The sequence below is a fragment of the Tamandua tetradactyla genome, chromosome 2 (genome assembly GCF_023851605.1).
Source record: "Tamandua tetradactyla isolate mTamTet1 chromosome 2, mTamTet1.pri, whole genome shotgun sequence".
Taxonomy (NCBI): Eukaryota; Metazoa; Chordata; class Mammalia; order Pilosa; family Myrmecophagidae; genus Tamandua; species Tamandua tetradactyla.
Genome location: NC_135328.1, coordinates 123,623,379 through 123,646,094, shown reverse-complemented (window position 1 = coordinate 123,646,094; position 22,716 = coordinate 123,623,379). Strand labels below are relative to the sequence as shown.

Genomic DNA, 22,716 nt, shown 5'->3' with positions numbered 1-22,716 from the left:
TTCTTGGCTTTGGTGGTTAAAAGAAGTTTTACACTTTTATCTGTATTTTATTTTACAATAAAAAGGCTTTTTTCTTCCTTCACTCTTTGCCATATATATATATATATATGCACAGGTGGCCCTGGATCTGCCTCCTGGGCGCTCTCTGCCACGGTGGGGAGGAGCAAGAGGTGGCAAAGATAGCAGCCACTGGGACTGCCTGACCCCAGGCTGGTGTGGGGAGGATTTAGGGGAGAGGTGCTGCCAGAGCCTTGAAGGCTGCCCACAAAAGGCTTGAGAAGGAGGTAAATGAGCAAATCTTTTTCAAAATGAAACTGTTCCCCTAGCCACACTGGGCCATGATTGAGAAGGCAGACCCACCCCACCCAAGTGGACAGGATGGTTTCATTTCCTGTGAGTAGCTTTGACAGAAGAGCACTGTTCCCATCCTCATTTTGAGATTGGACTTTTGCCGGGTTCTGAGACATGGGGCCAGACGCTTCATAGCACTTGCCACCACCAGGTGGTATCACTTCAAAGGACAAAAAAAAAAAAACAACACAGTCATTTCACCTATGAAATTCAATTCAGAGATTTCAGTACAGAGAAGTAAAAGGGGCTTGCCTTGGCTGTGGTGAAAATGTCAAATGCTTCCCAGGAATGGTAAACTCAAGATTTAACTTCCAGATAGATCAGATCTGAAAAATCAGTTCAGCTATTTCCCGAGGCATTCTGAGCAAGCAGCACAGCTTCTGTAGAGAGTCAGTTTCTTCCTGGACCTTGTGAGTCAGATGTGCAATGTGGGCTTCCACCCAGCTACGGCAGATCCCCAGAGGGTGACAGCTGTGTCGGATCGCACCTCTCTAATGATGTGGCTCCCGCTCCCTTGCTCTCCAGACTACTTGCTGCAGGCGTCCTTCAGGCCTTGAGGGCTTCGCCCACAGCATGCTTTCCAGCTTCCTACCACCCCAGGGGCCCAATTCAGATGCCCCTGAGATCCAGGTGACCTGGAATGAAGTAATCAGAGCCAGGCCCGGGGTTGGCACTGTAGATGCCCAGCTGGGTCCTATGTCTGGCTAACGTGCCCTTGGAATTCAAACATGCTTGATATGTCTACTTTTAGGCATCAAGTCAAGGGAGACTTGGGGCTGCCAGACCAGTCATCTGCTGTGGTATTAACCTGCTGATTTTACATTATCTACACCTGAAACCTCTACCTAAGCATCTGAAAGGACTGGATAGGGGAACTTTCATCTGGGAGGTCTGGCCTTATATATAGGTCCAAACACTCAATCCTCTTACAGCCGCCTCAGCTGATTTCCCTACAGGACATTAACCATTTCCCATGCCATTTGCTTCTGCTCTGGCTGTCTTCTCCAGGGCGCTCAGACCGTGGGCCATCCAGCACAAGAGAGAAAGGGCACAAACAAAACCAAAGCCCTTTGTCCATTTCCTGTTTCCACCCAACTGGTAAGGTAGCCCTGGTGAGCAAACCAAGCCCAGTACAGGCCAGAAACTGTGTTACATCCCCTAATCCAATCACAAGTCCATTCCATGGAGATTCACAAGAATCTTCAGTGAGTTGAAAAGGATGCAGGTTTTGCAAATATGACATTAAATCAAATGTTATGGGCTCTTCAAGTAGAACTCACAGCACTTCAGGGGATTTTCTTAAAATGGATCTGTTCTGCGAGTCTTTCAAAGCCAAGGCAAGGCAAAATGACGTATTATGACAGCATTAAACCTGCTGTGCAGTGGCACGGCCGTCACATGGCACCAGCTGACTGCTATGACTGAACCTGCAGTCCACTCTCACAAGACTCGGTAACTTAGATCATGGTACTCACACTTCATTGTGACTTTTCGGGGAGAGGGAATAAAACAATCAGTTAATATACTTTAGTTCTCAGGTATTAATTTAATAAGAAGAGACCAAAAGTAGGCTGTCAGCCAAAGCAAACATTCTTGACTAACATGGCTACAGGTTCAGCAGTGTCAGGACTCTAGTTCCTGCTGTGGTCTTTTTCTACATTCTCTCTTAACCTGGGTGGGACAAAAAGGATTCAGCTTTCTATACACAAAGCTAAGAGGGACTACCAGTTTACATTTGGGTTCAAGTTCAGAGCCATGCCAGACAGTGATGGTAGAGGGAAAGCACAGACCCCAAAACCAAGGCTCAAATGCCGATATAAGCATTTTAACTACAACAGGCAAACAGTACCCTCAGTTTCTTCAGTAAAGTGGGGAGAATGTTGCTGCCAGCTGCCAACAGCCATTACAGCTACCCCTGTCCCCCGACCCCTTCTCCAGCTGCACCACTGGAATTTCAGCTGTGCTGTAAAGTGGTGGGACTCTGGGAGAGTTGCAGAACCCCTCAGGGAACCCCCTATGCTGGCCTCATTGTAGGCAATAAATAGGGACTCGACTGAGCTACAGCAAGGACCAAGTGAGGAGAACTGCATATAGGTGTTCAATGAATATCAGTTATTTACAAGTCCTACCTAGAGCCAGAACAAGAGGGCCTTGTATGCAGGAGCTACTCGGTACTTAGTTGTGGTCAGAAGACGGAGAAAAAGTATATGGAATCAACACCTCATGTTGCAGACGCTCTTGCCAGGACTCCTTTCCATTTCACTGGTGTGATAAATAACCTGATTCTAAACTCATATACTTACTACTCATCCTAAAAAACCACCCAAGCAGTAAATATGCACATATATATTAAGTGTACGCGTGTGTGACATACACACATACACACACACAGAAACCACGAGGTAGTTTAAGTCACATTTAAAAATCAATACATTTTCTAATTTTCTGTCACAGAGTGGTAACCAATGGCTACACAAGAGCTGGTTAAAATTACTGATTAAATGAAAATCAGAACTCAAGAAATTCCAGGAGCATGTAACATTTACAAGTAAATAGTAAATTATATTTTAATTTCTTGGTCTCTGAAAACTAAGTAGTATTTGCTTTAAATTAATGGTCCAAGTTTTTTTTAATATATATATATATATTTTTTAATACTGGAGGACACAGCCTTCAGATATCTATACAACTTACTAAATAATCTCAACAGCAGATTATTTTACAACTTACTCTACTCTCCTTAGTTTTGTAGAGGATTCAATATAATCTCTATGTACACATTTTAAACATTATTCCTGAACTTCATTAGGAATTCCTTAAAAATTCATTTTAGAAAAGTGCCAAGTTAATACCCTGACAGAGTTGCCTACCCTTGAGTATCTGGAGAAATCCCTACCCACAGCCCCCAAAACAAGAACGTGGAACAGATTCACACTACACGGGAAAAAGCAACATCTATTGTTCTTAGAGTCTGACTCTCTTCGTGGGTCTGCCAATGCTGCTGTCAGCTGCCAGGGAGACAGGCTCCTTCAAGCAAGAGCAGGGAAGTCTTCAGGATCATCTGGGTTTGGAGCAACGTCTTGAGTCTGGAGAAAAAAACAGAAGTTTTGACTCAACTGTCATTTTCCACATTCCCAGTGAGCCACCCCTGGGCAGAGCGCGGTGAGTCATGGGTGCTGGCTCTCACCGGGTGACTAGTGGCATGGGGGAGGTGGGGGGTCACCGGTCCTCACACCGAGGGGAGGGGAAGGACCTGCAGCATAACGAGAGACAGCCTCAGTGTCACGGAGCACAGACCAAGTGCACAGACCCACACAGAGGGGGCCTGCTGGGCGCGCTGCCAGCTCTCCCCTCCTCACACCTGTCGCTTTTGCTGCTTCAAGGATGGCGAGCTGCACTCCAGGTCTCGCTCAGACCTGGGGGCTGTGGACAGTGGGCTAGCAGTGTGGTTTCTACGCACAACGTGAGGGGAGGCAGCTTCCCGACTCCCTTGTTTTCTCCCACAAAGCCTTTCTGAGTGACCCATTTTGTGTCTGGCACTTCTTTCATCCAGTAAACCTAACACTGTTTGCTACACATGTGCACTATAGATATGAGGGTGAATGAAGAGAATTCTCATCCTTGAGGCACTCAGGGAGAGTTGGGAAAAAAACACAAGAAAGTTCTAATGTGGGAACTTTAATAACTGGTGTTCTGGGAACTGGGAGCCACAGTAGGGGCATCTAATGTCACGTGATAGAGATGTCAAGGGTTCCCGAGGAGAAGTGTCTCCCTGACTTCAGCCTCAATGGATGTACAGAGAAGGTGAACCCTGCAGCAGTGCAACTGGTTTCTGACTGCAGGGCACCAGGGCAGCTCTGAGTGGCCGGGAGGGCGCGAGAGAGGCAGCCCTGAGCCAGGTCAACGGTCTACACACACCCCTAACCAAATCCAGCCCCCAGGCCAAACCCAGCTAGAGCTCAGCTATTTGAAAGCAGTACAGGAATATTTTCTATTCCTATAATAGATGCTTTTTCGAACCTCACCTCAAATGCACCCAGGAATTAAAAGATTGTTGTATGTTTTGCTCTTAACAAATTCTAAGCACTCCTCCCAGGGGCTGCTTCCTGGATAAGGGAAACGGATGCAAGAGGACCATTTCCAAGGCCAGCCATGGGTCAGTGGACTGCTCACGCTCCAAGGTCAGTCGCGAGGGCTTGCAGGGCCTCAGTCTGATTTACTTCTTAAACATCTGTGAAGCACCCACTGCCCACCAAGCATTGTGTTAGGCTTTGGGAAAAGCATTAACGAGCAAGAGCAGGTGTGCTTCCTGCCCTCCAGTGTAGCTCAACACTCACACCCAGGAGAATACAATTATAAGAGATGCTACCGCAAAGAAAAGGAGTAAAATCCTTTGCTCAAAGTCTTTTGACATTGCCTGGAAGAAAATGTGATTGATCAAAGAAGCTGCCTCTAAGGATGTGAGGTTAGAAAGACCTGTTCTAGGTTCACAGGTAAAGGGGTGGGAGAAGGACCAGCATACACACAGGCCCTGTGGGGTACGGGACGTGTTTGCTGAAGAACTGAGAGAAGAGTGTGCCTGGTGTGAGGTGGGCAGGTGAGACTGGGGAGGTCAGAAGAAGGGGGTACATCTTGAAGGGCCTTGAGGCCTTGGGAAGAATTCTGTCTTCATTCTGAGAGTACTGTAAGCTGGCTTTAAGAGAGCTGGGTAGGGGGCACGGGAGCATCGGTATATTTAGCAAGGTGAGCTCGTGTGACCCCAACCCGAGGCGTTCCGTCTGACGTGGTAAGGACCTTCTGCAGTTCTGAGAGCACACTGCTGTCAGTGGGCCTCCCTGGGAACCTGGTGGCCGGGCTGCACGGCCTGCACCCCACAGAAGTCTTCCTTTCAAACTCCCCAGCAGCAGGCGCGTTCACTAGATGGAGGAGGATGCGACTGTAGCACCTGATGACACTCTAAAACCACAGACTGCATAGGCCCAGGGCTTCCTCCCCTCTCACTGGCTTCAAATCATCCAATATTTATAGAACAAATATCTACCACCACTTCAGTTCTGGGTCCATAGTTCTCCGTCCTTCTGATCCTTCCTCGGCCTCCCCGCATGCCACCTCTGGCTCCACGCCCGGGACGAGAGAGGTTACCAAAATTTATCTCCAGCTGGGATGTGATGTCATTGGCTGCTTTCCGGAAAATGTGGGAATCATCCTCATAGTCATCCTTCACCATCTGAAACAGTGGCAATGTCAAACACACAAAGACACACAGCTGCTGCTAAGAACACCAGTCAGACTCAGTGCCGTTACAACGACACATTCTGATATGGTACAAAGGAACTAAATGGAATCATGGGCTGCAAAGCGAGGCCAAGGAAGAAGACACTTGTTCTAGGTTCTAACATCAGTGAGTTCTGTGCATTTAGCAGTCAGAGTCTTGTAATTACAATCTTAATCCAAGCATCTTTGAACTTACACAATTATTTTCAATAAGACCAGGTTGGTAAAATTTTTGCAGGTTAAGATGTAAAATGTGACATGACTAAGAGCAATCAATATAATTTTAGATGTAAGCATATTTTGCTGGCATTAAAGAATTTTAATTTCTGCCTTTTGACTGGTTTCTTTGTTCACAAATGCTACTTTCATAAGACACAATCTTCCTAGAACAGAACTTGGTGGAAAACTCTCAATGTGGGTGGTGACTACCCAAATTCCATATGTTAAAAATTACATGATTTACAATAATTCTGACCAGAAATGTATGATGGATATGTAAGAATTGCTACCAATGCTGCATTAATAAATCAATTTTTGAAAAGTAAATTTTATTATAAATGGTTGGTTCTATTTCTTAATTAAAAAAAAAACATGTTAAGTAAGTCTCATCTGAATTAGATTTCATTTCAACTCATAATAATGGATAAAGCAAAAAACCAAACTTTAAGTCAAATATAAATTCACAGAAAAGAAAATTGGCCAGTGATCCTGAATGAGAATCTCCCAGGTATGGCAATGCAGACCATTTCTGTAACTTGGCCAGGAAATTGAATCAAACTTCCATGAGTATGTCAAACCTTCTGGGCATATGTTCATTACAGGTGTCAAGTTAAATACTTGGGTCCCCTTTCTCAGATTAAAATAAAAGCAGGCGCTTTATGGAGATGCACCTTTGAAGCTAAAAAGGTACAGTACAATTCAGACAGCACTGGCATTCTGCTTAAAAGATGGGAAAAAAAAAAAAAACAGAGGCAAAATAATGAACTACTGCCTGGTGTAAAAACAGCTGGTGGCCAGTGTGCTTCCCGGGGAAAAGGCTGGTTAAATCTGCTGGCTGTAGCTGTATTGGACCACACCCCCACCGCAGGAAGAGGCAAACTGCACAGGCACAAGGACAGAACTAACAGCTTGGTGGTCCAGGTCCCACGCATAGCTCTGCCTGGTCCTGGCCAAAGCGCTTTCACCGCCCAACTCATTTGACAGTCACTGCTACCTCTGGACTTTGCAGGCAACAGCTCCACGCAAATGGGTTTATTCTAGTGCTTTTGTTTTGTTAGGGTCCACAGAACAAAGTAAATGAGTGACTTCACAATTTGGCTTATGTTACTTTAGGAACAGTCCTGGCTAAAACCTTCAATGGCACATGATGAACAGCGATGAAAGATGTTTGCTTTACTGAGACCGAGCCTGGTGACTCAGCTAACCCAGTTGCTTCAAGTTTATTCCGGGAGCGCTCCAAAGCCAGAGGACGGATCTGGTGTGGATTAAAGGAAGAGTGGCTTCTATTTTTACGTTATCCTGACAGCACATACGTTTTAGGCAAAGCTTTATTTACGATGCTCCAGAACAAAAAAGAATTTAAAAAGTAAACTGCAAAAGAACCAACCCAGCTAGCTGATGGACTTGTAAGAACAGCAGAGTAAGGCTCTGGTGGCCCGTGTCTACACAAAAGCCCTAACTAGCAGGGCAGCTCAGAACTTAGTAAGCCTCTAAGAGCTTGGGCCAACCAAATGGGGTGGGTGGGATGGTGCTTCATAAATGATCCATTTATGAATACAACCAAAGCATAAATGGGAATATAAACATTCACATAAGTACAAAATTCTCAAGTTTCAAACTGAAAATCAATACCATACAGCAGCCAAAAGAGTGTGCTTACCACCAGTATCTGTCCGCACAGGACTGGTATCAAGATAAATATGTGACTGAATAACGAAAATTCTAAATTCTAAAATTAAAATCCTTCATTTAACCCTTAAGGTTCAGTAACTTAGAACAGAATGTGATTAAATGAACCTATGATTATCCATATCATAGGAAAGCATGCTAGTAGGCATTTTCCCAGAAACAACTACCTTCAAAGCCAAGGCATCAAAGAAAGAGCTGGAAGCAAATCCGAAAAATAAGGCCCTCACAACCGATGACCTGTGCCAACCAGACAGTGCCTGAGCATGCCAGCGTACTCAAAACGAAAATGGCTTCACATAGCATAGAACCCCAACTATACCTGATAATAATCCACTACTCCCAATTCCATACTGAATGATCTTATTAAGAATTAGAACAGAATAAAATCTACTGAAAATGCAAAGTAGTTAGCCATAGGAATGACATTATACAGGAAACATTCTATAACCTTTCATTTTAGAATCAAAAATGAAATACAATTAACATACAGCTTTTTATGTTTAAAATAGCTTTTGAGACTATTTGTGTAGTCTCTGCACACTTCCAGCGTGAACAGAAATGCAGTGTCACCATAACTGCTTTCTCCTTAAGTGTCAATAGCTTGAGTTTCAAATCTTCTCTTAATGAACAATAAAGACACAGAAAAATTAGGCATTCATAATTTCTGATTACTTGAGTAGAATCTATAAAGACAAACACTAATATTCCAGCTCCGAAAGCGAAAAGGTCCACAGATTTTTCAATAAGGTAAAAGGAAAGATTATGTCTAGATACAAAATGTAATGCTTACATCATCTCTATATTTTGACTTGTGAATCACCACTGCTTTGGAAGGAACGGTGGATTCAGGTTTCCGGATGTTAAACTCAGGCTTTGGTCTGGTCTGTTCTTGAAGATTTTTCCACTCATCCAAGGTCATCTCTTGAACTTGAGTTTCTTCTTCTACTTCTAACTCCGGAACTCTGAAAATAGATGTAGAATCATAAAGAACCATTTCTGATGGGTCAGAAATGTCTATTTTCTCAACGAAATAGCAATAACCATGAATTGAGCACATTTCCATTTTACTGATTCTCAAATCTGAATAACAGAGGAAAATCTCTGAGCCATAAGCTTTCTTATTCTTATCATTTTTTGCCACCATTGCCAACTGTGCCCCAAGCAGTGCTGGGAAAGTGGGAACACCACCGTCCCAACGACAGCATCACGGCTCTCCCCCAAGACAGCAATACCCACAGGAGAACGGGATAACTGTAGAGTACACAGGCAAAGATATGGGAACAAAATAGAGGAAATCATCAACACAACTTATAAAACTGCAGGTCATAAATGCATACTTTTGTCAATATTCCTTTAAAATCTTAGTTTTAAAAAGAAAACAGAAAACTTCCAGGGAAGGTGGCAGAGTAGGTAGCTCCAGGACTTAGTCCTCCCACTCAAACAACTAATAAACAGGGAGGGATTGTCTGAAACAACTATTTTTGAAAATCTAGCTATGATGAGAACATTGTACAAGCATCCAGGGAATTGAGGGAGGAAGAGACTGATAACTTTTGGTAAAGAAATTTAAATTGCTCTCTCGGCATCGTTTTTGCTGGCACCCATTCCCCACTCCCATGGCTGCAACGGGGTCCAGTCCCTGGCTAGTCACTGCTGACGGGGGAGTAAACTCTTCTTCCCCAAGAACAAGGGTATACAGGCCAGTCACTGATCAAGGCTTTCATCAGTGAATTTGATCACTGAGTTCCACCCGGCTCTGAGGTCAGCTATTGTTTCAACCTGACCTGGACAAAGGCTGGTGTAGCCATTGCGTCAGTTCTCCCTGGACAGAGGCGGAGATGGTGGAGATTTCTTTAGGAGTGCAGGGGACTATTAGCTGAAGGGCTGCATTTGCTGGGAAGGGCAGGAAAGCTCAGCTTTGGGAAGCCATTGGAAAAGTTTTTGGTGCCCTCCCTGACCCCCCTCCCACAGGATACCTTGGAGCTGGTTGGCATCACCTCCATGGGTCCCTGGCCCTGTTTGGCTGTGGAAGACCTCCCCAGTGACCCTCCTCTTAGAATCCGCCCTCCAGACAAAAGGAGCATGAGAGAAAGGAGTGTAAAAATCTATAGAGGTGGATGGCTGGGGACAAAGTCCTGCTGGCTTTAGATACCTAGGAAAGGGAGGTCTGTTCTCTGGGAAACAGTGGAGACACCAAACTCCTATAAACAGGGGAAGTCCAAAACAACTAATCAGCAAAAGTCCAGGATAAGACAAGGGCCCTATAAGATCGGGAAAACCTTGTACAATGCGTTTACCTCGGGCAGACCTTCCTGATAGGAGGGCTGAAGCTCAAGAAAATCTCTGTCTTAACACCAGCTGTTTACAAAACCAGAAAACAGACATCCCAGGGAGTAAATACCAGAGTTAATATTTTAAAGTAAGAAAATGTACAGTGTACAAACAAAGAAACACGAAATGATGGTCCATCCAAAGGAAGAAGATAAAAATACAGAAAACATCAATGAAGAAGAGAATGTGGACATACCAAACAATGCTTTAAAAAAAAGATCTTAAAAATGTTCAAGGAGACAAAGAAAAGTACAGAGAAAGAACTGCAGGATATCACCAAAACAATGAATGAACAATATGAGAAACTTAGTAAAGAGACAGAAATATTAAAAAGGAACCCAAAAGAACTAGGAGTTGAAGATCACAATAACTGAAATGAAAATGCCCAGCAGGGTTTCATGAGCAGATTGGAGCTGGCAGAAGAAAAAATAACTTTAGGACCAAACGTGAAATGAGACAGCCTAAGGGGCAAAAAATATATATATATATATATTAAAAGCTGAAATAGACTGAGATAGCTATGGGATACCACAGCTTTAAGCAGCATAAAGAAATAAAAAAAACCTAAACTAAGGGTAACCATTTATGTAATTATAAATGCCAGTATTATTGCATTATACTGTACAGTATATAACACCACTTCTTACTTCCTACAGGTACTAGAATGGAAATGCATAAAAAGTAGTGATAAATCCAGATTTTTAGACATACAATGTACAAAGATATGTACAAAGAATGAAGTGGTAACAAGTGAAAAATGGTGAGGGGGAGGGAAAAGGAAATGTATATACACATGCTACTGAAGTTATGTTGGTATCAAACCAAATATCACTTTAATATATTTAGGATGCTAAATTTTAACCCTATAGTAGCCAATGCCAATCATCAAATTTAAATGGAAGGGTAATGGGCCCAGAATTTTTAAAAGCCATAATGTAAAAGAAGAATGAAGTTGGAGACTCACACTTCCCAAACTTAAAACATATTACAAAGCCACAATAATCAAAGCAGCATGGTAGTGGCGTAAGAACAGATATATAGCTAACGGAATAGAAATGAGAGCCCAGAAATGAACCCTCACATTTATGGTCCCCTGATTTTTGACAAGGTGGCAAGGACTATTCAACTGAGAAAGAACAGTGTCTTCAACAAATGGTACTGGGAAACTGATCTCTATTTGCAAAAAAAGTAGAAGGAGGACCCTGCATCACATAATATAAAAAATCAACTCAAAATGGATCAAAGGTGGCTCAGTGGCAGAATTCTCGCCTGCCATGTTGGAGATCCAGGTTCGATTCTCATAGCCTGCCCATGTGAAAATAAAATGGATCAAAGACCTAATATAAAAGAGCTAGAACTATCAAACTCCTAGAAGAAAACATAAGGAAGCATCTACAGAATCCTGTGGTAGGCAATGCTTTCTTAGATTTTACCCCCAAAGCATAAGCAACAAAAGAAAAATAATAAATGGGACCTCGTCATATTAAAAAAGTTTTGTTCGTCAAAGAATTTTATCATGAAAGTAAAAAGACAACCTACATAATGGGAGAAAATATTTTAAAAACAGGTGAAAAAGATATCCAGAGAGAAATGAAAAGGCACTAAATATGGTACAACAAAAGAAAGCAAATAAATATAAAAGTAGGCTTTACCCAGAATAAGAATAATGAGAGCCTTTAATCCTATATAGCTTAATGTAATGCCTAGAAACATCCCAGAGTATATTAAGCAGATAATCAAAACTACTGGCAAAATCCCTTGATTACTTCTAGCTGCTCTAAGCTAGAAGTAAAAACCTAAAATTGTAGAATTGTAACCCATACCAAACTCTGAAATCTGTTCTACAACTAATTGCTGTAATGTGCTTTGAAATTTATTTTTTTGTATATATGTTATTTTTCACAAAAAAAAGAAAAAGAAAAGAGGAGGACTATAACAGAGAAGATAGAACTTAACATCATTATACTGATTTTTCTTTTAGTCTCCAATGTCTTTGAGCAGCTAGAAGAAAAAATGAACAATCGTGGAACTGTAACCCATATCAAACTTTAAAATCTGTTCTATAACTACTTGTTAAAATATACTTGGAAATTTATTGTTTTTTTGTATATATGCTGCATTTCACAATAAAAAGCATTAAAAATGTAAATAAAACAAATAAAATCATGCAAAAGAAAAAGCAGGCTTTTTGCAGAAGTGAGGGATGAAAAAGGTATAAAGTTTACAAAGGCTAAATAGAAAAATGGCAGAAGAAAGACATATAGATTAAACTCTCCAGTCAAAAGACAGACCAGCAGAATGGATAAAAAAGTAGGATCCAAATATATGCTGTCTGCCAGAGACTCACCTTAAAGTCAATAGCACAAGTAGACTGGCAAAGAAAGGATGGGAAAAAATACACCATGCAAGTAGTAACCAAAAGAGCTGGGGTAGTAATACTGTGTTAGATTCAGTTGTCAACTTGGCCAGGTGAGCATACCTAGTTTTGTTGCTGCGGACATAAGCCAACGGTACGTGAACCTCATCTGTTGCCAATTACATCTGCAGTCAGCTAGGAGGCGTGTCTGCTGCAATGAGTGATGTGTGACTTAATTGGCTGGTGCTTAAATGAGAGAGAGCAACGTAGCACAGCCTAAGCAGCTCGGCATTCCTCATCTCAGCACTTGCAGCTCAGCCAAAGCCTTTGGAGATGCAGAAAGAAGTCACCCTGGGGAAAGTTGTTGGAACCCAGGGGCCTGGAGAGAATACCAGCAGAGACCATCCTGTGCCTTCCACGTAAGAAAGAACCTCAGTGGAAAGTTGGCTGCCTTTCCTCTGAAGAACCAACAAAATAAATCCCCTTTTTTAAAAAGCCAATCTGTCTCTGGTGTGTTGCATTCCGGCAGCTAGCAAACTAGAACAAATACTAATTATCAGATAAAATAGACTTTAAGTCAAAAACAGTTATGGGGAACAAAGATGGTCATTACATACTGATTTAGGAGACAATTCAACAGGAAGATGTGCAATTATAAATATATATGCACCCAAAAGCAGAGCCCCAAAATATACAAAGCAAATACTGATAGGTTTGAAGGGAAAAACTGATGGTTCTACATTAATAGTAGGAGACTTTAGCCACTCTCAATAGTGGACAGAACATCAAGTCAGAAGATCAGTAAGGAAGTACAAGGCTTGAATGATAACACTGAACCAAACAGACCTGGTAGACATACAGAGAGAGCACTGAACCCAACAAAAACAAAATGCACATTTTTCGTGAGTACAGTGATCATTCTCCAGGATAGACCGACCATATGCTGAGTCACAAAACAAGTCTCAATAAATTCAAAAATACTAAAATCATATAATGTATCTTCTCCAAGCACAATGGAATGAAGCCAGAAATCACAAAAGAGAGAGAAAGGGAAAATCCACAAATGTGTGGAAATTAAACAATGTACTCTCTTAAACAACAAATGAGTTACAGAGGAAGTCTCAATGGAAATCAGGAAATACCTTGATGCAAATGAAAATTAAAATACAACATACCAAAATTTATGGGGTACAGCAAAGGCAGTGGTGAGAGAGAAATTTATACCTCTAAATGTTTATAGTAAAAAGAAGAAAGACTTCAAACCAGAGACCTAACCTCAAAACTGGAAGAATTAGAAAAAGAAAAGTAAATTAAACCCAATGAAAGCAGAAGGAAGGAAATAACAAAGATTACAGCAGAGATGAATGAAATAGAAGACAAGCAAAAATAAAGAGAATCAACAAAACCAGAAGTTGGTTCTTTGAAAAGATCAATAAAAATTGAGAAAACTTTAGCTGGAATAAAAAAGAAAAAAAAAGAGAAAAGATACAAATAACGAAAATCAGAAATGAGTGAAGGACATTACTACTGATCCTACTGAAATAAAAAGGATCATAAGAGGATACTATAAACAACTGTATGCCAACAAATCAGATAACCTAAATGAAATGGACAAATTCCTAGAAACACAAACTATCTACACTGACTCAGGTAGAAACAGAAGATCTCAAAACCAATAACTAGTAAAGAGATTGATTCAGTGATCAAAAACCTCCCAGAACTAGACGGTTTCACAGGCAAATTCTACCAAACATTCCAACACGACTTAACTCTAATTCTGCTCATACTATTCCAAAAAACTTGAAAAAGAGGGACTACTCCCTTTCTCATTCTACGAGACCAACATCACCCTCACATCAAAATTGGATAAGGACATCACAAGCAAAGGAAACTACAGACCAATATCTTTTACGAATATAGACGTAAAACTCCTCAGTGCTAGCAAACCAAATCCAACAGCATATTAAAAGAATTGGACAGTATGATTAAATGAGATTTATCCCAGGTATACAACATAACAAAATCAATATAATACACCACATTAATAGAAAGAAGGGGGAAAAACACATGGTCATCTCAAGGGACACAGAAAAGGCATCTGATAAAATACACCACCCTTTCTTGACAAAAATACTTCAAACACTAGAAATAGAAACTTCCTCAACAGAAAGGGCGTATATGAAAAGCCAACAGTTAACATCGTATTTAATGGTGAAAGATCGAAAGCTTTTCCTCCAAGATCAGGAACAAGACAAGGATGCCCACTGTCACCACTGTTATTCATCATTGTACTGGAGGTTTTTGCCAGAGCAATTAGCCAAGAAGAAGAAATAAAAGTCACCCAAGTTTGAAAAGAAGTGAAACTTTATTTGTAGATAATATGAAAATCTTGAAAAATCCACAACAAAGTTCCTACACATAATAAATGAATTCAGCAAAGTGGCAGCATACAAGATCAATACCCAAAAATCAACAGTGTTTCTACATACAAACAATGAACAATCAAAAGAAAAAATCAAGAAAAAAATTCTATTCACAATAGCAACTATAAGAATCAACTATCTAGGAATCTAAACAAGGATATAAAGGACTTGTACACAGGGCACTACAAAGCACTGCTAAAAGAAATCAAAAGACAACCTAAACAGATGGAAGCATATTCCCCTTTCATGGATTGGAAGACTAAATATTATTAAGAGGTCAATACCACCCAAACTTATTTGCAGATTCAATGCAATCCCAATCAAAATTCCAACAACCTTCTTTGCAGAAATGGAAATGCCAATCATCAAATTTAAATGGAAGGGTAATGGGCCCAGAATTTTTAAAAGCCATAATGTAAAAGAAGAATGAAGTTGGAGACTCACACTTTCCAAACTTAAAACATATTACAAAGCCACAATAATCAAAGCAGCATGGTAGTGGCGTAAGAACAGATATATAGCTAACGGAATAGAAATGAGAGCCCAGAAATGAACCCTCACATTTATGGTCCCCTGATTTTTGACAAGGTGGCAAGGACTATTCAACTGAGAAAGAACAGTGTCTTCAACAAATGGTACTGGGAAACTGATCTCTATTTGCAAAAAAAGTAGAAGGAGGACCCTGCATCACATAATATAAAAAATCAACTCAAAATGGATCAAAGGTGGCTCAGTGGCAGAATTCTCGCCTGCCATGTTGGAGATCCAGGTTCGATTCTCATAGCCTGCCCATGTGAAAATAAAATGGATCAAAGACCTAATATAAAAGAGCTAGAACTATCAAACTCCTAGAAGAAAACATAAGGAAGCATCTACAGAATCTTGTGGTAGGCAATGCTTTCTTAGATTTTACCCCCAAAGCATAAGCAACAAAAGAAAAATAATAAATGGGACCTCGTCATATTAAAAAAGTTTTGTTCGTCAAAGAATTTTATCATGAAAGTAAAAAGACAACCTACATAATGGGAGAAAATATTTTAAAACCATATATCTGATAAAAGATATCCAGTATATACAAAGAAATCCTTCAACTTAACAATAAAAAGACATCACAATTTTAAAATGGGCTAAAGACTTGAACAGACACCTCTCCAAAGAAGATACACAAATGGCCAGAAAGCACATGAAAAGATGCTCAACATCGTTAGCCATCAGAAAAATGCAAATCAAAACCACAATGAGATACCATTTCACACCCATTAGAAAGGATGCTATTTGAAAAAATACAACAGAAACGACAAGTGTTGGAGAAGATGTGGAGAAAGAGGAACACTCACTCATTGCTGGTGGCGATGTAAAACGATGCAGCAGCTTTGGGAGACAGTTTGGCAAGTCCTTAGGAAGCTACACACTAAAAAAGAAAGCTTCCTATACTAAGGGTGGTACAGAACCACCAAATGGCCTGGCAATCCAACTTCTAGGTATATTCCCAAAAGAACTGAAAGTAGGGACTCAAACAGATAACTGCACACAAATGTTCACAGCAGCATTATTCATAATTGACAAAAGATGGAAGCAACCCATATGTCCATCAATCAATGAACAGATAAATAAAATGTGGTATATCACACACAATGGGGCATTATTCAGCTGTAAGAGAAATAAAAGCTTATGCCCACATGAAAATTTATACTTAAACTTTATTCATAATAGCCCCAAAGTGGAACAACTTAAATGTCCATCAACTGATGAATGGATAGACAAAATACAGTATATTCATCCTTTGGAAAATTAGTAGGCAGTAAAAAGAAAAGAAGCACTGTTACCTACTACCACACAGACGAACCCTGAAACCATGGTAAGTGAAAGAAGCCAAGTATAAAGTAGCATACACTGTATTACTGCATTAATATGAAATGTCCGGAACAGGCAGATCTATAAAGACAGCAAGTACATGACCATGATCCCTGATTCCAGGGGATGATGGAAAGGGAGTGACTGCTAATGGGTACAAGTTTTTTGGAGAATGAGATAAAAATGTTCTAAAACTGACTGTCATTGTTGCAATCAGCATGGATACAAACTACTGAAATGTACACTAAATAGGTGAACTGAATGGTATATAAATTTATATCTCAATAAAGTTGCAGAAAAAGGGAACAACTAACAATTTAAACTATTAGGTGAATATAACAGAAGATTTCATGAAAGTAAGATTCTTTATCTACGTTCATCTGATGGCTGGCTATCGCAGAGCAAAGAACAAGAAGGAATATCCCTGTCTTATGATTCTTGTACAGATCTAGAGGGCAATCATGGTGCAAAGAAAACATTAAGTAGAGCTGAGAGCAACTAGCTTACAAGAAGACTAACTCATGAGCATAGAGTTGTGTATACTAATATTTTTATTAATACATAAAATAGTTTTACATATAATAATTTATAATGAAAGTAAAAAGACAATTATTGTCATAATAATATAATTATTATAATAATTATGTATAATAGTATTTTCATTTGTTTTCTCTACTCTTACATTGTAACAAATACACAGCACAGGGAAAGAGTGTAGGGTGACCCAAGATGACAAATACTTACAAGCTGAAAAAGAAGTATAAAGGAAAAATAAAGAGTAAGAATAGTTTAAAAAAAAAAAAGCAAAAAATGTTCTATTCAGCCTGGCTGACATTTTAGGGTCTGAGAATGAGAACAAAACTAGAAACTCAAGCAAACATGCCCACAGGTCAATCCCTGCAGGACTGAAACAGTCTGACACTAAAAGAGGGATCAGGATCCAGTTTTCCCAAGTTTCCTGATAAGAGATCAAAGTAAAAATCAAGTTTGAGCTGGCCAGGCTGATGAATGGCTGGGGAACATGTATCTTGGTTCCCTCCCCCAAGCTAAGATGCTCACACAGGCGACTGAGTTTGGAAAGCAATTTGATTACAAAAAAAGAACAGATAACAAGACTACTGAACTGTGCAAAGGTGAGAACAGTGTTAGGAACCCTGGCCCTGCTACCATGTGTACTTGGCCAAGTCAATCACATTTTCCAAATCTGTTTCCTGGTCTACAAAATGATGAGTTCCAAAGGTCCTTTCGACTCTAAACGTCAACAACATTCATAACTTAGCTGAATCAAAACATGATGTGGGGAGTGGGAAGGGAATCAAATCTCTAAGACCTTCATAGAAGGGCTAATGTAATTTAAGGTTACAAATACATACAGGTTACTGATGTGAAAAATACAAGCAACATTAGGAGAGAAACCTAATCATAGAGCAGCCAACATAGAGATATTTGCAAAATAACTTTAAAATATCAAGCTGATGTTAGGGGAATGAACCAAAGCAGTGGTTACCTCTGCAGAAGCAGGAGGGAACTTTCTGGGGTTGTGGTAATATTCTAAATTTTTTTTTAAGACTAAAATTCATTTCCTTCTTGACTATAATATGGGTTTATGGCTTTGTTAAATTTATCATGCCTGAAGGCTAGAATACTGGAGGTTTGATGTTCTATTCATCTCGGTCCTCTAATACTTTAAATGAAAGCCAACACATAGAACCAAACGCAACTACAGTCTCCAGCACAGAAATTCAGTTATTCCCATTTGTCACATAACCCACTCCTGTGCACAGCACCAGCCTATCTTCGAGTCTTGGTGTTACAGACAGGATCTTTCTCCAATACCAAATGATTATAACTATGTCACCTCCATCCACCAACAAGAGGAACTGAATATTTTCTATTTCACATTTTAAGGTCAGTTTATTAAGTTCACTGATGAAAGTTATCAGAAGAGTATTCTCCTGAAAATCACTTTTTCTTAGAAAAAAAGAAAGGAAAATCAAAACCCTCTCGGCAGAGCCACAGATGCCGTGGCAGTCGAGCCTCTCTGCAGATGGGGACAGTCAGAGCCTCAGTGGCTCTCTGGGTCAGCAGGACTGTAGTTGGGATCCTCCTCCTCATCCTCCAGCTCCAAATCGCCCATTTCCTGGAATAACGACTCATCTCCCTCCACATGGTTTCCAGCATCCTCCAAAAACTGGATATCAGATGTGTCAAGATTATGATCTGTTTCAAATAGCTGCTTCCCACTCAATTTATTTTTTTCTGCTTGTTCTTCTTTCATTCGTTTCTTTTTAATCTCTAGTTCTGCATCAAACTTGGTCTTCCAACTTAAGAAATTTTCAATTGTAACAGGAGTGCCATGAAATAATTGCTTTTCAGCTTCCTTTTCTTTTTGTTTCTTTTCTTCTCTTCTAATTTTTATTTGATCTACTATTTCATTCAATTTTTCTTGCACAGCTGACACTAAAGTAAAGATCATTACCATGCCAAGATTTTCTTCTGCCTGTAATGCTAATAATTTTAAAATGTCTGAGACATCATTATCTTCTAGATTTTCCTGGGAGAATATTTCATAAAGGGGAGCTTCATCTGGGTATTTTTCACTATAGGTAAACCTGAGCGTAGTCTGGACAGTTTCATCAACTTCTCCAGCCTCAGACGTCACGGGAATGGTGAAGCTGGGTGGATTTTCTGATAATACTGTGAAGGAGTCAGGGTAGATGGACTCCAGGGCCTCCAGCTCGTTGCGCTGCTCCTCGCCGTAATCTGTCATCGTGACCCATCCTGACCCTCGCCGCAGCCCACGGATCGCCCAGACCCGGGCTGCAGCCAGGACGGTGTCCGCGCCGGAGAGCAGACGGCGGCCCCGCGCAGAGCCAGGCCGGCTGGACACGCGACAGCCCCGCGCAGGTGTCCGCCTGCTCTGTTTCAATATTCTAAATTTTGACAGGCGTTTGGGTCCCACAAAAGTATGCGTGTGTCAAAACAGTGTATACTTAAGGTTCGTTCACTTCACATAAAATTTTATATCAGAAGAAAAAACTGTAAATAAATATTAAACTCTAGTTAATGATATGTATGCTGAACTACTTGGGGAAGTATATAGGTATCTACAATTTTAAAAGTGTCAAAAAATCTGGAGGGAAGTGCCTGAAAATGTAGAGCTGTGTTCCAGTAGCCACGTTTCTTGAAGATGATTGTATGATATAGCTTTCGCAATGTGACTGTGGATTGCAAAAATCTTGGGTCTGATGCTTCTTTTATCTACCTTATGGACAGATGAGTAAAACATATGGATTTAAATAAATAATCGGGGGGACAAATGTTAAAATAAATTTAGTAGACTGAAATTCTAGTGATCAATGAAAGGGGGGAGTAAGGGGCATGGTATGTATGATTTTTTTTTCTGTTTTCTTTTTATTTCTTTTTCTGAATTGATACAAATGTTCTAAGAAATGATCATGATGATGAATATACAACTATGTGATAAAAAAGAATTGTTCATATTGCATGTTGATTGGTTTTATTAATAAAAATTTTTAAAAAAGAAAAAAGTGTCAAAAAATAAGATGGACTAATACCTAAATGTGTGAGAAAACGAATGTGTTATGGTATAAATGATAGAGTTGAGCTGGTAGGCATGATGTCCACTGCAAAATTCTTTAAACTTTGCTGTGTTTGAAAATTTTCAAAATTCTTTAAACTTTACTGTACTTGAAAATTTTCAAAGGAAACTTTTGTTTTTCATAATTAACAAGATCACAAAGACATATTGGCAAAACTATGAAAAGACAGAAAAAAAGACTTTGTAATAGCAAAATACTGGAAACAACCCAAATCTATGAAAAGAGGATGTGATGGGAAACTCTGATACACACCTGGATACTAAAGCAGCTGCTATGGGGCAACCTCCAGGGCATACTGATAAACAAGCAAAGTGGAATGTAGAGCATGCACCATTCACCTAAGAAATGAGGGGGCAGGCAGATACTATATCATGTCTTTAAAAATTGAAAGACAAATTAGGGAAATAGACTGTTAGCTGAAAATACCACACTCACAGACTAAACTTTGGAGACACCAATATTTACATAATTATAAAACAGATTTAAATTAAAATTCAATGTCTAAAATCTAACAGCTAAATATGAATCAAATTAACCTACATGTTATCAAGTTGATGGTGTAATTGTCAAGAAAAATTATTTCAAGTAACTTTAAAGTACAAGTTTGATTATTCATCTTTAACTTATCAGTGATACTATTGAAGGTAGTGTTGGCAATGTTATTTGTGACTGTTTTGTGTGTAGCAAATGACAATGTAGATGTCACTGAGAACTGGGATTTTCAGCTTGGGAGAAACAGCAAACAAATTTAGCTGAATGAAGTTTAGCTAAAATTCAAAAATTTTGAATTGTCCTATAAGTTTGAAAGTATTTGAAAATAAAAAAGTTAAAAAATGTAAATGTATATGTGTATGACTAGTTTCCAGCTCTGTCCACTGAAATGTGCTTGAAACAATGAAAACCTAGCAGCAATGAGTACTGCTAGTGCCCAGACTATAGTCTCTAACTACTATACTCTATTACAGCTCCTTTGAGAAATGGCTGAGTATGAAGTATGCGGTAGGAAGAACACTTGATGAGTTGAGAACAACTTGCCTTACCAAAATGCAAGGAAGCTAGCAAACACTATAGCATCTGCATCAGAAGTACTCAGAATGAACTTGAAGAGGGTTACTCTAATCTTTCTTGGGGGTCAGTTAAAGCACAGCATCCATAAGAATAAAAATGAAGTGAATTAAAGCACATCAAATATGTTTATGTCTATGAGTTCATTAATGACACTTAAAAAAAAAGTGATTGGTGGGGACAGCTAATCAATAGGCCAAGCCCTCAATCTTGGGGGTTTGTTCCTATGAAACTTATCCCCACCAAGGACAGGCTAAGCCTACTTAAAATTAGGCCTAAGAGTCACCCCCAGAGAACAGCCAACACGGCAAGCAAACTCACTGCCCTCCCCCTGTCTAGTGGGACATGACTCCCACGGGTGTAAACCTCCCTGGCAACGTGGGACAGAAATCCTAGAATGAGCTGAGACTCAGCATCAAGGGACTGAGAAAACCTTCCTGACCAAAAGGGGGAAGAGAGAAATGAGACAAAATAAAGGGTCAGTGGCTGAGAGATTTCAAACAGAGTGAAGAGGTTATCCTGGAAGTTATTCTTACACATTATATAAATGCCCCCTTTTTAGTTTATAGTGTATTAGGATGGCTAGAAGGAACTGCCTGAAACTGTAGAGCTGTGTTCTAGTAGCCACATTTCTTGAAGATGACCGAATAATGATATGTCTTTCGCAATGTGACTGTGAAAACCTTGTGTCTGATGCTCCTTTTATCTACATATGAACAGATGAGTAAAAAACATGGATAAAAAATAAACAAATAAAGTTAATTGAGTAGACTGAATTATTAGTGGTCAATGAAAAGGAGTGTTAAGGGGTATGGCATGTATGAGTTCTTTTTTTCTTTTTTCTTTTTCTGGAGAGATGTAAATGTTAAAAAAATGGTCATGATGATGAACACATGTACATATGTGATGATACTGTGAGCCACTGATTGTAACCATGTCAAGAATGTTCGTATGTTAAGAATGATTGATTATATGTCAAGAATGTTAGTATGCCAGTTGTTTATAATAAAAATATTTAAAAAATCATTGACACCTTTGAAGGATACTAGGGAATCAACTCATTATTCCGAAGACCAGTAAAATAAAGGTAAGTGTTGTAATTTATCCTGCATTTCTGAACGAACTTGAAGATCAGTGTAATCAAAATACTTCCAAGGAAGTTTCTGTTTACAGTTTATTCCAGCTAATAAATGCTGAAGGAATGACAGAATTAGACCATCAACATTTTACACCTAATGAATTAATGATTAATAATCATTAACCTGGTATGCTGGTTTAAAAGTATTATATAGCCCAGAAAAGCCATCCTGATTCAATCTTGTGGGAGCAGCTATTTCTTTTAATCCTAATTCAGCACAGTAGCTTGGAAACTTTTGATTAGATTATCTCCACAGCAATGTGATGTGCCCAACTGTGGGCGTGACCTTTGATTAGATGGAGATGTGACCCCGCCCATTCCGGGTGGGTCCTGATTAGCTTAGTGGAATCCTTTAAAAGAGGAAGCATCTGGGAGAGAGTCAGAAATGACAGA

At 39.8% G+C, this 22,716-nt stretch overlaps 2 protein-coding genes and 1 pseudogene across 5 annotated transcripts in view; 1 reads left to right on the top strand and 2 right to left on the bottom strand.

Moving 5' to 3' along the window:
- The window catches only part of CDC14B (cell division cycle 14B), a 158,766-nt gene extending 137,459 nt beyond the window's left edge, over positions 1 to 21,307 (top strand). For 3 of the 4 annotated variants that reach the window (XM_077148732.1, XM_077148746.1, XM_077148735.1), the window contains one exon: positions 21,086 to 21,307. In XM_077148732.1, the coding sequence (XP_077004847.1) occupies positions 21,086 to 21,179 (94 nt within the window). In that variant the 3' untranslated portion in view covers positions 21,180 to 21,307. Of the gene's footprint in view, positions 1 to 1,102; positions 1,881 to 21,085 lie in introns of those variants that run through there. The other variant, XM_077148738.1, reaches the window with a different exon arrangement.
- Positions 3,280 to 22,716, bottom strand: part of HABP4 (hyaluronan binding protein 4) — an 87,313-nt gene continuing 67,876 nt past the window's right edge. Inside the window, exons 6-8 of the mRNA XM_077148748.1 lie at positions 8,324 to 8,495; positions 5,393 to 5,578; positions 3,280 to 3,437 (exon numbers count right to left, since the gene is read on the bottom strand). Coding sequence (XP_077004863.1) covers positions 3,381 to 3,437; positions 5,393 to 5,578; positions 8,324 to 8,495 — 415 coding nt within the window. The 3' untranslated portion in view covers positions 3,280 to 3,380. The remainder of the gene's footprint in view (positions 3,438 to 5,392; positions 5,579 to 8,323; positions 8,496 to 22,716) is intronic.
- Positions 17,316 to 19,301, bottom strand: LOC143661933 (RWD domain-containing protein 1 pseudogene; annotated as a pseudogene).